Source organism: Coregonus clupeaformis, chromosome 9 (genome assembly GCF_020615455.1).
Source record: "Coregonus clupeaformis isolate EN_2021a chromosome 9, ASM2061545v1, whole genome shotgun sequence".
Lineage (NCBI taxonomy): Eukaryota > Metazoa > Chordata > Actinopteri > Salmoniformes > Salmonidae > Coregonus > Coregonus clupeaformis.
The window spans coordinates 15409394-15423939 of record NC_059200.1 but is presented as its reverse complement, the minus strand read 5'-3'; the positions used below and the strand labels follow the sequence as shown (position 1 = coordinate 15423939).

At 40.1% G+C, this 14546-nt stretch overlaps 1 protein-coding gene and 1 long non-coding RNA gene across 2 annotated transcripts in view; both read left to right on the top strand.

Annotated features, from left to right (window-relative positions):
- LOC121574505 (metalloprotease TIKI1) overlaps window positions 1-8142 on the top strand; it is an 80644-nt gene extending 72502 nt beyond the window's left edge. Inside the window, exon 7 of the mRNA XM_045222754.1 lies at window positions 7211-8142. Within this exon, the coding sequence (XP_045078689.1) occupies window positions 7211-7418 (208 nt within the window). The 3' untranslated portion in view covers window positions 7419-8142. The remainder of the gene's footprint in view (window positions 1-7210) is intronic.
- Window positions 8143-8278: 136 nt separating this feature from the next.
- Window positions 8279-11132, top strand: LOC121573370. The gene is made up of 2 exons (XR_006002031.1): window positions 8279-10797; window positions 10949-11132. It is a non-coding gene; the product is annotated as an uncharacterized LOC121573370 (long non-coding RNA).
- The last annotated feature ends 3414 nt before the right edge of the window (window positions 11133-14546 follow it).

Sequence of the window (14546 nt, the reverse complement as noted above, 5' to 3'; positions counted from 1 at the left end):
TGATTAAATGTGCTGGGTCATTTGGACCTCTGGTCAGTCCAACGAGAGAGTCTGAAATGGCACCCTATTCCCTATATATAGTGCACTACTTTTGACCAGAGGCCTATGGACCCTGGTTCACTATTTAGGGAGTAGGGTTCCGTTTTGGGACGCAGCCCCCTAGTCATCACAGGCCTGCTGACTTATGGCCCATTACACCTTCAGGGTACTTTACCAGGGTTCAGTCCTTTCCTTTCAAGTAGCAAAATGTGGCAATTACAACTTCAATTGAACACTGTATAATGAATGTAATTAGATTTTTTTAGAATTTCAGTTTATTTTTTATTTTCTTTACTTTGTTGACTTTTCTCTCAGCCAATGACGGCAGGCAGAGAGACCAGTCGGTTTGTTGTGATTGGCTGAGTCCCAGTCAGCCCGTCCCTAGTTCCTGGTTCTAACAGGCTACATTAAACGGGACACACTCTTTTCACGCCATTTCGCCTGGTGGGCGGCGCTATAGATTGGCCGTAGATTTCAGCATACATACCGGGTGAGTCAGTCCGTGTCGATAACTTGTCTCACGTCCGGATTGTGGAGTCTATTCAACTACTGTAATGGATGATGCTGTTTCATCAGGGAGCCACAAAGATGAAGTAAAAACCCCAATGTAGTCGCCGAATTCACGTTATGTGTCCACAGAATAGAAAGAAGCTAAAAAAAATGATTTTATATACCAATTTCACATTGTTTAAAGTTGAGAGATATCATTCACGCAAAGTAACGACACTGGGTGTGTAAGTGCGCCTCCAGGACAATAGGGTAAAGTTAGCCACATGTATATACCCTCTAATAAATAAACTCAATAAAACCAAGGTCATAACTCCTCCGTTTCTATTCATAATATCATTCATAAATATAATACCATTTTTAAACATTTTTTCCATAAATAATTGTTATTTTTTATTTATCAGTATATTTAAGTTTAACCATAACATTTGTTGTAATATTTGTTCTATCTTTTCTGGAGGATAAAACTGAAATTGTAACTAGCTCTGTATGGCTTGTTTAAGAAAGGGCGATACTTTAAACAAAAATTTCATTTTCAATTATTCGTAATTGAGAAGTTGTAATCTGTATAAAGGCAAAATGGCAATTTTTGAACAACGGATGAGCCTTTCTTTATAATCTAATGGAGAACCATTTTGGGTTTAAGTATAACTTACAGTGAGGGAAAAAAGTATTTGATCCCCTGCTGATTTTGTAGATTTGCCCACTGACAAAGATATGATCAGTCTATAATTTTAATGGTAGGTTTATTTGAACAGTGAGAGACAGAATAACAACAAAAAAATCCAGAAAAACGCATGTCAAAAATGTTATAAATTGATTTGCATTTTAATGAGGGAAATAAGTATTTATATATTTTTAAATGGACTGGATCTTTATACTTACCACCTGGGTCCTGTTTTAATAGTAATGAAATCAGACCTTCTTGTTGACTACATGAAAGTCTACAATTTTTATAGGAGTAATTAAAACATGCTAATAATGGATCTTTGAGTACATCAAAAAAGGTCTGACATACCTCTACTGGTGTACCATCAAGCCCTGGTGTTTTTCCAGGCTGAAAAGTTCCTCTTCTGTAAGTTGGCCTTCACAAAGGTCATTCTGTAAGTTGGCCTTCACACAGGTCAATCTGTAAGTTGGCCTTCACCCAGGTCATTCTGTAAGTTGGCCTTCACAAAGGTCATTCTGTAAGTTGGCCTTCACAAAGGTCATTCTGTAAGTTGGCCTTCACACAGGTCATTCTGTAAGTTGGCCTTCACCCAGGTCATTCTGTAAGTTGGCCTTCACACAGGTCATTCTGTAAGTTGGCCTTCACACAGGTCAATCTGTAAGTTGGCCTTCACACAGGTCATTCTGTAAGTTGGCCTTCACACAGGTCAATCTGTAAGTTGGCCTTCACACAGGTCATTCTGTAAGTTGGGCTTCACACAGGTTATTCTGTAAGTTGGCCTTCACACAGGTCATTCTGTAAATTGGCCACAGGTCATTCTGTAAATTGGCCACAGGTCATTCTGTAAATTGGCCACAGGTCATTCTGTGAATTTGTTAATTTTACATTATTATACATCATCTATATCTGTAGAGTGGGTTTCCTGTAAACAGTAGATATTATATTATTTCTCCTTTAGCAGGTAAAAATTGATCTTCTTTTTTTATAATCTTCTAAACCATTATAAATTGTAACTGTCTATACTTATTTCCCCACTTACCATAATGATACCCCCATTTCAATTATACTTACCACAACCAATGTTTGTAAACGTATCATTAAAAAGCACCATGATGGTTAAATTATAAATAGCTGTGCTATAATATTTGCACTGTTAAGTATACTGTAGCTGCAACTTTGGAAACCTCCAATTGTCTTAAATATCCCACCCCCATATCTAGCTCTATTGTCACTAAGACCATCAGACCATCTCCCTGACTAATGACGCACCTTTGCATCCTAAGGCAAACCCTTTGCCGCCAATTGGCGTAGGCCAGAGGGAAATATGGGCAGTCCCATGAGAACATCATTCAATACCGCCACCCTTCACTAACACATTCAAAGCCCCGTCGGTCTATAGAGTGCTTTTTAAGAGAACTAACCAAATAACATGGAAAACAGTCAGAAAAAATAAAATAAAAAATAAAATAATAGATCATATTAATAGAAATAATAACAGCACAATAGTATAGATTCATGCTCATATTTAGAAAGTCCTAGCAAGGCTATAAGCCTTGAGAGCCAGTTTCATCATAGCACTTGATGGTTTTTGCGACTGCACTTGAAGAAACTTTCAAAGTTCTTGAAATTTTCCGGATTGACTGACCTTCATGTCTTAAAGTACTGATGGACTGTTGTTTCTCTTTGCTTATTTGAGCTGTTCTTGGACTTGGTCTTTTACCAAATAGGGCTGTCTTCTGTATACCCCCCCACCCCCCCTTTGTCACAACACAACACAACTGATTGGCTCAAACGCATTAAGAAGGAAAGAAATTCCACAAATTAACTTTTAAGAAGGCACACCTGTTAATTGAAATGCATTCCAGGTGACTACCTCATGAAGCTGGTTGAGAGAATGCCAAGAGTGTGCAAAGCTGTCATCAAGGCAAAGGGTGGCTATCTGGTTACTACATGATTCCATATGTGTTATTTCATTTTTTTGATGTCTTCACTATTATTCTACAATGTAGAAAAGAGTAAAAGATAAAATAAAACCTTTGGACCGGTAGTGTATATCGCAAGACCACTTCGTTATGTCCATTACATGCAAGACATATTTCATGTAGTCCTCATTACATCCTGTTTTATTCCCACAAAAAAGTAAGAAGGAAAAAGGAACATAGATTCTAACGGCTGCTAATAACTGCCAGTAGAAATGTGTCTTAGGCATCACACCGCTGCGGGGACTTGCATCCATTCATCCACAAGAGCATTAGTGAGGTCGGGCACTGATGTTGGGCGATTAGGCCCGGCTCGCAGTCGGCGTTCCAATTCATCCCAAAGGTGTTCGATGGGGTTGAGGTTAGGGTTCTGTGTAGGCCAGTCAAGTTCTTCCACACCGATCTCAACAAACAATTTCTGTATGGACCTCGCTTTGTGCAAGGTGACATTGTCATGCTGAAACAGGAAAGGGCCTTTCCCAAACTGTTGCCACAAAGTTGGAAAGCACAGAATCATCTAGAATGGCATTGTATGCTGTAGCGCAGGGTTCTTCAATTCCGGTCCTGGAGGGCCGAAACACCTCTGTTTTTCATCCTCTCCTTCTAATCAGGGGCTAATTCAGACCTGGGACACCAGGTGAGTGCAATTAACTACCAGGTAGAAATAAAAAACAGAAGTGTTTCAGCCCTCCAGGACCGGAATTGAAGAACCCTGCTATAGCGTTAAGACTTCCCTTCACTTGAACTAAGGGGCCGAGCCCAAACCATGAAAAACAGCCCCAGGACATTATTCCTCCTCCACCAAATTTTACAGTTGGCACTATGCATTGGGGCAGGTAGCGTTCTCCTGGCATCCGCCAAACCCAGATTTGTCCGTCGGACTGCCAGATGGTGAAGCGTGATTCATCAATCCAGTGAACTCATTTCCACTGCTCCAGAGTCCAATGGCGGCGAGCTTTACACCGCTCCAGCCAACACTTGGCATTGCGCATTGTGGTTCTTAGGCTTGTGTGCAGCTGCTCGGCCATGGAAACCCATTTCATGAAGCTCCCGATGAACAGTTCTTGTTCTGACGTTGCTTCCAGAGGCAGTTTGGAACTCGGTAGTGAGTGTTGCAACCTGTGAGTTCATTGTTCACTTTTGGGAAAACTGGTCCAGCCACTTGGTAGCTATCTATCATTAATTTAAATAAATCTAAACGATGTTCTGATATGAAAGATTGTAAACTATAAATTTTAAACCCACCAGAGCTTAATTTATCAATGAGGTCCCAGGCGGAGTGTTCGCAGTTGAATGTGGACACGCATTGAATCCCACACCTACAGTCCACTACCTGGCAACAGTCCACTACCTGACAACAGTCCACTACCTGGCAACAGTCCACTACCTGGCAACAGTCCACTACCTGGCAACAGTCCACTACCTGGCAACAGTCCACTACCTGACAACAGTCCACTACCTGGCAACAGTCCACTATGCGCTTTCCTCCAGGAGCTGGTGTCAGTTGGAACAGGAGAGGGCCGGACTGGTGACTTGTCAGTGCTGGGACACATCAAACACAAATTGGTTTGCTCGCCAGACTTCGAAGCCCTGCTGGAGAACAGAGTATGATGAACCAGGACTGGACGAACAGGACAAATATAAGCACCCACTATTAGACCAGGGTTTCTACAGGACAGTGGGGACCACATCCAGAAAAACACACAGACATGCAGTGCTGTATAAGGACAGTAGTACCACAAGCAGACATGGCACCTAAATCCTATACATGTTTTTTCAGGTGTCCATTGTTGTACATTGGCCCTGGATAGTTTCAGGATGTGTAATAGAAAGTATTGTTACACAGATTTCCTACCACTAGTTTGTCAGAAAAGATGGCCTGTTTACAGAACATTGTATTTATTTTTCTCTGCTGAAAGTGATGGGGGAAGATTCCCTTGTTTGAGATGTTTAAAAGAGGTGTGCTAAATGATGTGGTCCTCTGTAGCTCAGCTGGTAGAGCACAGCGCTTGTAACGCCAAGGTAGTGGGTTCGATCCCCGGGACCACCCATACACAAAAAAAATAAATGTATGCACGCATGACTGTAAGTCGCTTTGGATAAAAGCGTCTGCTAAATGGCATATTATTATTACCTGGCAACAGTCCACTACCTGACAACAGTCCAAGGTTCTGGAGTTCTCTGTTTAGCACCTTCATGTAGTATTAGCAGTTAAAGGTAGACTCAGTGAGCAGCACCGCAGATACTGAGATGAGCGAGATGCAACACTTCGCTCTCACACAGTCACACACGGTATCTGCGCATGTGCACGGCTTCGCTTCACACTGTTACAGCGAGGTAGCCAGGGCACCAAAACAGCGGAGAAGTTGAGCCTCACACTTCAACGCTCTTAGATGTTGCGGAATTTGACCCACTTTGATGTTTACTTTCTGCATCTACGTCATATTGCTGAGTCTACCTTTAAACTAGAAACATGATCAATATTTGGCATCATCATGTAGAAACAGTTCAACTGGGAACAGTATCATCATTTGGCATCATCATGTAGAAACAGTTCAACTGGGAACAGTATCAATATTTGGCATCATCATGTAGAAACAGTTCAACTGGGAACAGTATCAATATTTGGCATCATCATGTAGAAACAGTTCAACTGGGAACAGTATCAATATTTGGCATCATCATGTAGAAACAGTTCAACTGGGAACAGTATCAATATTTGGCATCATCATGTAGAAACAGTTCAACTGGGAACAGTATCAATATTTGGCATCATCATGTAGAAACAGTTCAACTGGGAACAGTATCAATATTTGGCATCATCATGTAGAAACAGTTCAACTGGGAACAGTATCAATATTTGGCATCATCATGTAGAAACATCCTATCAAAGATGAATCTAACATTACTCCTATCCAAGATGAATCTAACATGACTCCTATCCAAGATGAATCTAACATGACTCCTATCCACGATGAATCTAACATGACTCCTATCCAAGATGAATCTAACATGACTCCTATCCAATCTTAATCTAACATGACTCCTATCCAATCTTAATCTAACATGACTCTTATCCAAGATGAATCTAACATGACTCCTATCCAAGATGAATCTAACATGACTCCTATCCAAGATGAATCTAACATGACTCCTATCCAATCTTAATCTAACATGACTCCTATCCAATCTTAATCTAACATGACTCCTATACAAGATGAATCGAACATGACTCCTATCCAAGAAGAATCTAACATGACTCCTATCCAAGATGAATCTAACATGACTCCTATCCAAGATGAATCTAACATGACTCCTATCCAATCTTAATCTAACATGACTCCTATCCAATCTTAATCTAACATGACTCCTATCCAAGATGAATCTAACATGACTCCTATCCAAGATGAATCTAACATGACTCCTATCCAAGATTAATCTAACATGACTCCTATCCAAGATTAATCTAACATGACTCCTATCCAAGATGAATCTAACTTGACTCCTATCCAATCTTAATCTAACATGACTCCTATCCAAGATGAATCTAACATGACTCCTATCCAAGATGAATCTAACATGACTCCTATCCAAGATGAATCTAACATGACTCCTATCCAAGATGAATCTAACATTAATCCTATCCAATCTTAATCTAACATGACTCCTATCCAATCTTAATCTAACATGACTCCTATCCAAGATGAATCTAACATGACTCCTATCCAAGATGAATCTAACATGAATCCTATCCAATCTTAATCTAACATGACTCCTATCCAATCTTAATCTAACATGACTCCTATCCAAGATGAATCTAACATGACTCCTATCCAAGATGAATCTAACATGAATCCTATCCAATCTTAATCTAACATGACTCCTATCCAATCTTAATCTAACATGACTCCTATCCAAGATGAATCTAACATGACTCCTATCCAAGATGAATCTAACATGAATCCTATCCAATCTTAATCTAACATGCAATCCTCTTGTCTCTCTCGTCTCTCAGCACTACAGTCGAGTCCCCTCCTCCTCCGCTGGTCCGTATTGTTAATGGTTACATCACCATACGGCCTCACCACCACGACCACGAGAGAGGCCACGCCCACGGCAGAGCCAATTACAACTGGTTGTTGTCAGACTCCTCCGCCTCTACGCCATGGTCTTTCCTCTGGTTACTGTTTACAGTGTTGGGTCATATCTGGTTTCTCTACTAGCAGATATAATGCAGGAGGTTACTGGTTCAAACCCCTCCTGCTAACATCTGGACTCTCTAATACCAGATCTCTCTAGTACCAGATATGTACAGGAGGTTACTGGTTCAAACCCCTCCTGCTAACATCTGGACTCTCTAATACCAGATCTCTCTAGTACCAGATCTGTACAGGAGATTACTGGTTCAAACCCCCTCCTGCTAACATCTGGACTCTCTAATACCAGATCTCTCTAGTACCAGATCTGTACAGGAGGTTGCTGGTTCAAAACCCTCCTGCAAACATCTGGACTCTGTTGTAGCAGCTGTAGTCCTGTTAAGAGTGTTAGTTTAGATCTGGACTTTGCAGCTCTAGTGCAGGAGGTTACTGGTTTAAAGCCCTCCTGCTAACATCTGGACTCTAGTAGCAGGAGGTTACTGGTTTAAAGCCCTCCTGCTAACATCTGGACTCTAGTAGCAGCTCTAGTCTAAAGCAGGAGGTTACTGGTTCAAAGCCCTCCTGCTCACAAGGAATCATCTATTTCAACACTCAATGGGGCGAATCCAAACTTTCCCTTATGTCAAATTTTCACTTAATCATGCATTGATATCAAGTGAAAATTTGACTTAAAGGGATACTTCAGGATATTGGCAATGAAGCCCTTTATGTACTTCCCCAGAGTCCGATTAACTCCTGCATACCATTTTTTTATGTCTCTGCATCCAGTATGAAGGAAGTTGGAGGTAGTTTCGCGAGCCAATGCTAACTAGCGTTAGCACAATGACTCGAAGTCTATGGTATCTACTAGCATGCAATTGCACTAACGCTAGTTAGCAACTTCCTTCAAACTGCACGCAGAGACATAAAAAAATGGTATGCAGGAGTTAATCGGACTCTGGGGAGGTAGATAAAGGGCTTCATTGTCAAAATCCTGAAGTATCCCTTTAATGGAAGTTAGGATTTGCCAAATCAATCTCAACTGGATGTTTTTCCGTGTTATTTCTTATGTAATTTTTACAGCAGCAATGTTTTATAATAACCCAAACAGCTCTTACTCTGGCAAGATTGTTTTCTTCCAACCCCCTTAATTAATTTATTCTTCACTTTTTGAAGAATGTGTTTTGTATCGCATAATACTGTGGGAATTGTATATATCTACATATTATAGATTGTATTTTAGAAAAATGAAATTTTAAATGGTTGAATGTGTTTTGTTTATTGTTGTTGTTTATAAATAGGTACAGTATATTTTTTAGACTAAAGCTGGTACTAACCACCATAACCCGTATTTGATAGCCTGGTTCCCGAATCTGTTTGTGCTGTCTTTGCATTGTTCCACCTGATAATTAATTGCACCCACCTACTGCCCCAGGTCTAAATCGATCCTTGATTTGGCTATGTTATAGGAGTTGTCAAGACAGCACAAACATATCTGGAACCAGGCTACGTACCTCTCTTAGGTTGGAAATGTGATTTCGGGGAGAAATGATCCAAACCAGTGTTATCTACGGCTTGTTGTCTGGAAGAAATGATCCAAACCAGTGTTATCTACGGCTTGTTGTCTGGAAGAAATGATCCAAACCAGTGTTATATATGGCTGGTTGTTTGTCTGTCGTACGCTGAGAGAATTATGTTTTAATGTTTTTACATAATGTGTTTAATTTATTTAACTATATAGTTGTAGGTAATCTAAACATGTCTTGTGATTGTTGTTGTTCATCCCAATGTGATTTGTTCATTCTCTCTCCAGCCTCCCAGTCAGCCTAAAAGCTGGTTTATACTAAAGGTCAAACAACATGTCTGTGTGTACCTACTGGAATGTGACGTGTCCACAGACCGTCTTTAGACCGACTGTAAATCGACCTTAAGTTTGGATCATCTGCTACCATATAGCAGCAGATTCATGGAATGAGTTTATTCCTGTTGTAGCTCACTGAAATGAGTTCTAGAAGGTTGTAGCTCACTGAAATGAGTTCTAGAAGGGTTGTAGCTCACTGAAATGAGTTCTAGAAGGGTTGTAGCTCGCTGAAATGAGTTTATTCCTGTTGTAGCTCACTGAAATGAGTTCTAGAAGGTTGTAGCTCGCTGAAATGAGTTTATTCCTGTTGTAGCTCACTGAAATGAGTTGTAGAAGGGTTGTAGCTCGCTGAAATGAGTGTATTCCTGTTGTAGCTCACTGAAATGAGTTCTAGAAGGTTGTAGCTCACTGAAATGAGTTCTAGAAGGTTGTAGCTCACTGAAATGAGTTGTAGAAGGTTGTAGCTCACTGAAATGAGTTCTAGAAGGTTGTAGCTCGCTGAAATGAGTTTATTCCTGTTGTAGCTCACTGAAATGAGTTGTAGAAGGGTTGTAGCTCGCTGAAATGAGTTTATTCCTGTTGTAGCTCACTGAAATGAGTTGTAGAAGGTTGTAGCTCACTGAAATGAGTTTATTCCTGTTGTAGCTCACTGAAATGAGTTCTAGAAGGTTGTAGCTCACTGAAATGAGTTCTAGAAGGTTGTAGCTCACTGAAATGAGTTGTAGAAGGTTGTAGCTCACTGAAATGAGTTCTAGAATGGTTGTAGCTCGCTGAAATGAGTTTATTCCTGTTGTAGCTCACTGAAATGAGTTCTAGAAGGTTGTAGCTCGCTGAAATGAGTTTATTCCTGTTGTAGCTCACTGAAATGAGTTGTAGAAGGGTTGTAGCTCGCTGAAATGAGTTTATTCCTGTTGTAGCTCACTGAAATGAGTTCTAGAAGGTTGTAGCTCACTGAAATGAGTTCTAGAAGGTTGTAGCTCACTGCAATGAGTTGTAGAAGGTTGTAGCTCACTGAAATGAGTTCTAGAAGGTTGTAGCTCGCTGAAATGAGTTTATTCCTGTTGTAGCTCACTGAAATGAGTTGTAGAAGGGTTATAGCTCGCTGAAATGAGTTTATTCCTGTTGTAGCTCACTGAAATGAGTTGTAGAAGGTTGTAGCTCACTGAAATGAGTTTATTCCTGTTGTAGCTCACTGAAATGAGTTGTAGAATGTTGTAGCTCACTGAAATGAGTTTATTCCTGTTGTAGCTCACTGAAATTAGTTCTAGAAGGGTTGTAGCTCACTGAAATGAGTTGTAGAAGGTTGTAGCTCACTGAAATGAGTTCTAGAAGGTTGTAGCTCGCTGAAATGAGTTTATTCCTGTTGTAGCTCACTGAAATGAGTTGTAGAAGGTTGTAGCTCACTGAAATGAGTTTATTCCTGTTGTAGCTCACTGAAATGAGTTCTAGAAGGGTTGTAGCTCACTGAAATGAGTTGTAGAAGGTTGTAGCTCGCTGAAATGAGTTTATTCCTGTTGTAGCTCACTGAAATGAGTTGTAGAAGGGTTGTAGCTCGCTGAAATGAGTTTATTCCTGTTGTAGCTCACTGAAATGAGTTGTAGAAGGGTTGTAGCTCGCTGAAATGAGTTTATTCCTGTTGTAGCTCACTGAAATGAGTTGTAGAAGGTTGTAGCTCGCTGAAATGAGTTTATTCCTGTTGTAGCTCACTGAAATGAGTTCTAGAAGGGTTGTAGCTCACTGAAATGAGTTGTAGAAGGTTGTAGCTCGCTGAAATGAGTTTATTCCTGTTGTAGCTCACTGAAATGAGTTCTAGAAGGTTGTAGCTCGCTGAAATGAGTTGTATCCTGTTGTAGCTCACTGATATTTCAATTATGAGGCATGAGATGATTGTAATATTTTTGCTAAAATGTTGAAAACAATAAAATATTTATCTAGTTAAACGTTTGAGTCATACGTATTTTTTGGAACGTTGGTTAGCAGGATCACTCAGAGGAGAATGTCAGAAGAGTCATTAATGTAATGTCTAATAAGATTGATCACTACATTAGTAATCAAATTTTCTGGTTTCTGGTATATTACTGTAATATTCAACACTGACATCTCTGCAGATGATTTAACTTTTATCTAAGCAGGTCAAAAAGGCCTCTTTCACAAGGGAGGTCTTCTGTTGTAGCACATTTAACGGACTAACTGTGAGCTCCACACAACATGGTATGGTATTTTAATCCCGGTCTGTTAAGAGTATGATGCAGGCCCAGATGTTTCAGAATAATCCTGTCCCAATCTCAAATGATCCAGAGACAGAGATACCTGGCAGATCTGCTTCGTAATGTTTCATTACTTATTTTTCAACAATCTGCCCTTTAAAAGACCAGGGAGGTTTTCATCTTTGGACATCAGAATGGTGATGAAAAGAGGGGCCGTTAAATGATGCTTGTTTCATTTAGAGAGGCTGTTTCCAGTCTGTTGCTGCCCTTAACTATGGCTGGCATCAGTAACTGTTGGAAAATATTCATCCTGTACTGCACTAAAAATAAGAGTGCTTTGTGGTAGAGTCTTTCTGAGGACCATTAAACCCGTTTTAACCCTAACCATTCTAACAGTGTAAGCTATACAATATGGTACGGTATCAGGGATGATAAGCAGACACCAGTGGAGGAAAGGGAAGACCATCCTCCTCAGTTAATTTCATCAAAATAAAATAGTGAAATATTAAAAAAGTTATCCTTTTTAGATAAACTATACTAAATATATTCACGTCACCAAATAACTGATTAAAACACTGTTTGGCAATGACTGTCTACAGTATACTCAACAGCACCCTCTAGGGACAGATATTTTCTGGGTGCATTGACTTCAATACAAAACCTAGGAGGCTCATTGTTCTCACCCCCTTCCATAGACTTACACAGTAATCATGACGACTTCCGGAGGACGTCCTCCAACCTATCAGAGCTCTTGCAGCATGAACTGACATGTTGTCCACCAAATCAAAGGATCAGAGAATGAGTCTAGTACTGAAAGCATAAGCTACAGCTAGCTAGCACTGCAGTGCATACAATGTGGTGAGTAGTTGACTCAAAGAGAGAGAAAGACAATAGTTGAACAGTTTTCAACAAATTAATTTCTTCAAGAATTAAGGAGAAGCAGCAGAGACAGAGCTAGCTATATATTTTGTTGTATTTTTTTCTTCTTAGTTTACCTTTCACTTAGCTAGCTAATGCTAATGCTAATGCAGCTAATTTTACTCAACAATTTGACTCAAACGCTTACGCTGCTTTTTGTAAAAAAAAAAACGCTTCAGCGAAGGTCCAACATTGCGTACAGAGCCCTCAGCCCACTCGCCCTCTGCGCACTGTAGGCTACAATACCTGTAGTTTTCCTGTATTTGGGATTGAGACAGCTGTGAAGCCAGCTGTAGCGTTCTTGATGTTTGTGTTTATCAGTCTGTTATTAAAGAATGTGAAACAATGTAATGTATGTTTGCTGCTTTTCATTTCATCATGTATGGCTGTTTTTTGGTCCTAAAATACATTTGTTCATATGGGCAGGATATTGTAAATATAGCCTACAGAAATTGGATCTGGTTATTATCTATCCTGTTGCCTTGTCACTTTACCCCTACATACAGTGCCTTAAGAAAGTATTCACACCCCTTGACTTTTTCCAAATGTTGTTGTGTTACAGCCTGAATTTAAAATTGATTTAATTGAGATTTTTTGTCACTGGCCTACACACAATACCCCCTAAAGTGGAATTATGTTCTTAGACATTTTTACAAATTAATTAAAAATGAAAAGTCGAAATGTCTTGAGTCAATAAGTATTCAACCCCTTTGTTATGGCAAACTTAAATAAGTTCAGGAGTAAAAATGTGCTTAACAAGTCACATAATAAGATCCATAGACTCACTCTGTGTACCATAATAGTGTTTAACATGATTTTTTAATCACTACCTCATCTCTGTACCCCACAGATACAATCATCTGTAAGGTCCCTCAGTCGACCAGTGCATTTCAAACACAGATTCAACCACAAAGACCAGGGAGGTTTTCCAATGCCTCGCAAAGAAGGGCACCTATTGGTAGATGGGTAAAAATAAAAAAAGCAGACATTGAATATCCCTTTGACCATGGTGAAGTTATTAATGACACTTTGGATGGTGTATCAATACACCCAGTCACTACAAAGATACAGGCGTCCTTCCTAACTCAGTTGCCGGAGAGGAAGGAAACCACTCAGGGATTTCACCATGAGGCCAATGGTGACTTTAAAACAGTTACAGAGTTTAATGGCTGTGATAGGAGAAAACTGAGGATGGATTAACAACATTGTAGTTACTCCACAATACTAACCTAATTGACTGAGAGAAAAGTCTGTACAGAAAAAAAGTATTCATGTTTGTAACAAGGTACTAAAGTAATACTGCAAAACAATGAGGCAAAGCAATTACATTTTTGTCCTGAATACAAAGTGTTATGTTTGGGGAAAATCCAATACAACACATTACTGAGTACCACTCTCCATATTTTCAAGCATAGTGGTGTCTGCATCATGTTATGGGTATGCTTGTAATCGTTAAGGACTTGAGAGTTTTTCAGAATAAAAATCTACTGAATACAGCTAAACACAGGCATAATCCCAGAGGAAAACCTTATTCAGTCTGCTTTCAACCAGACACTGGGAGATGAATTCACCCTTCAGCAGGACAATAACCTAAAACACAAGGCCAAATCTACACTGGAGTTGCTTACCAAGAAGACAGTGAATGTTCCTGAGTGGCTGAGTTACTGTTTTGACTTAAATTTCCTTGAAAATCTATGGCAAGACCTGAAAATGGTTGTCTAGCAATGATCAACAACCAATTTGACCACCCCAGTCTGAGGTCCTGAGCGCTTTGGAGCAGATTTTCATCAATGATCTCTCTATACTTTGCTCCGTTCATCTTCCCTCGATCCTGACTAGTCTCCCAGTCCCTGCTGCTGAAATACATCCCCACAGCATGATGCTGACACCACCATGCTTCACCGTAGGGATGGTGCCAGGTTTCCTCCAGACGTGATGCTTGGTATTCTGGCCAAAGAGTTCAATCTTGGTTTCATCAGACCAGAGAATCTTGTTTCTCATGGTCTGAGAGTCCTTTAGGTGCCTTTTGGCAATCTCCATGCGGGCTGTTATATGCCTTTTACTGAGGAGTGGCTTCTGTCTGGCCACTCTACCATAAAGGCCTGATTGGTGGAGTGCTGCAGAGATGGTTGTCTTTCTGAAAAGTTTAACTCTGGAGCTCTGTCAGAGTGACCATCTGGTTCCTGGTTCTAAAAACCTGTTTTCACTTTGTCATTATGGGGTATTATG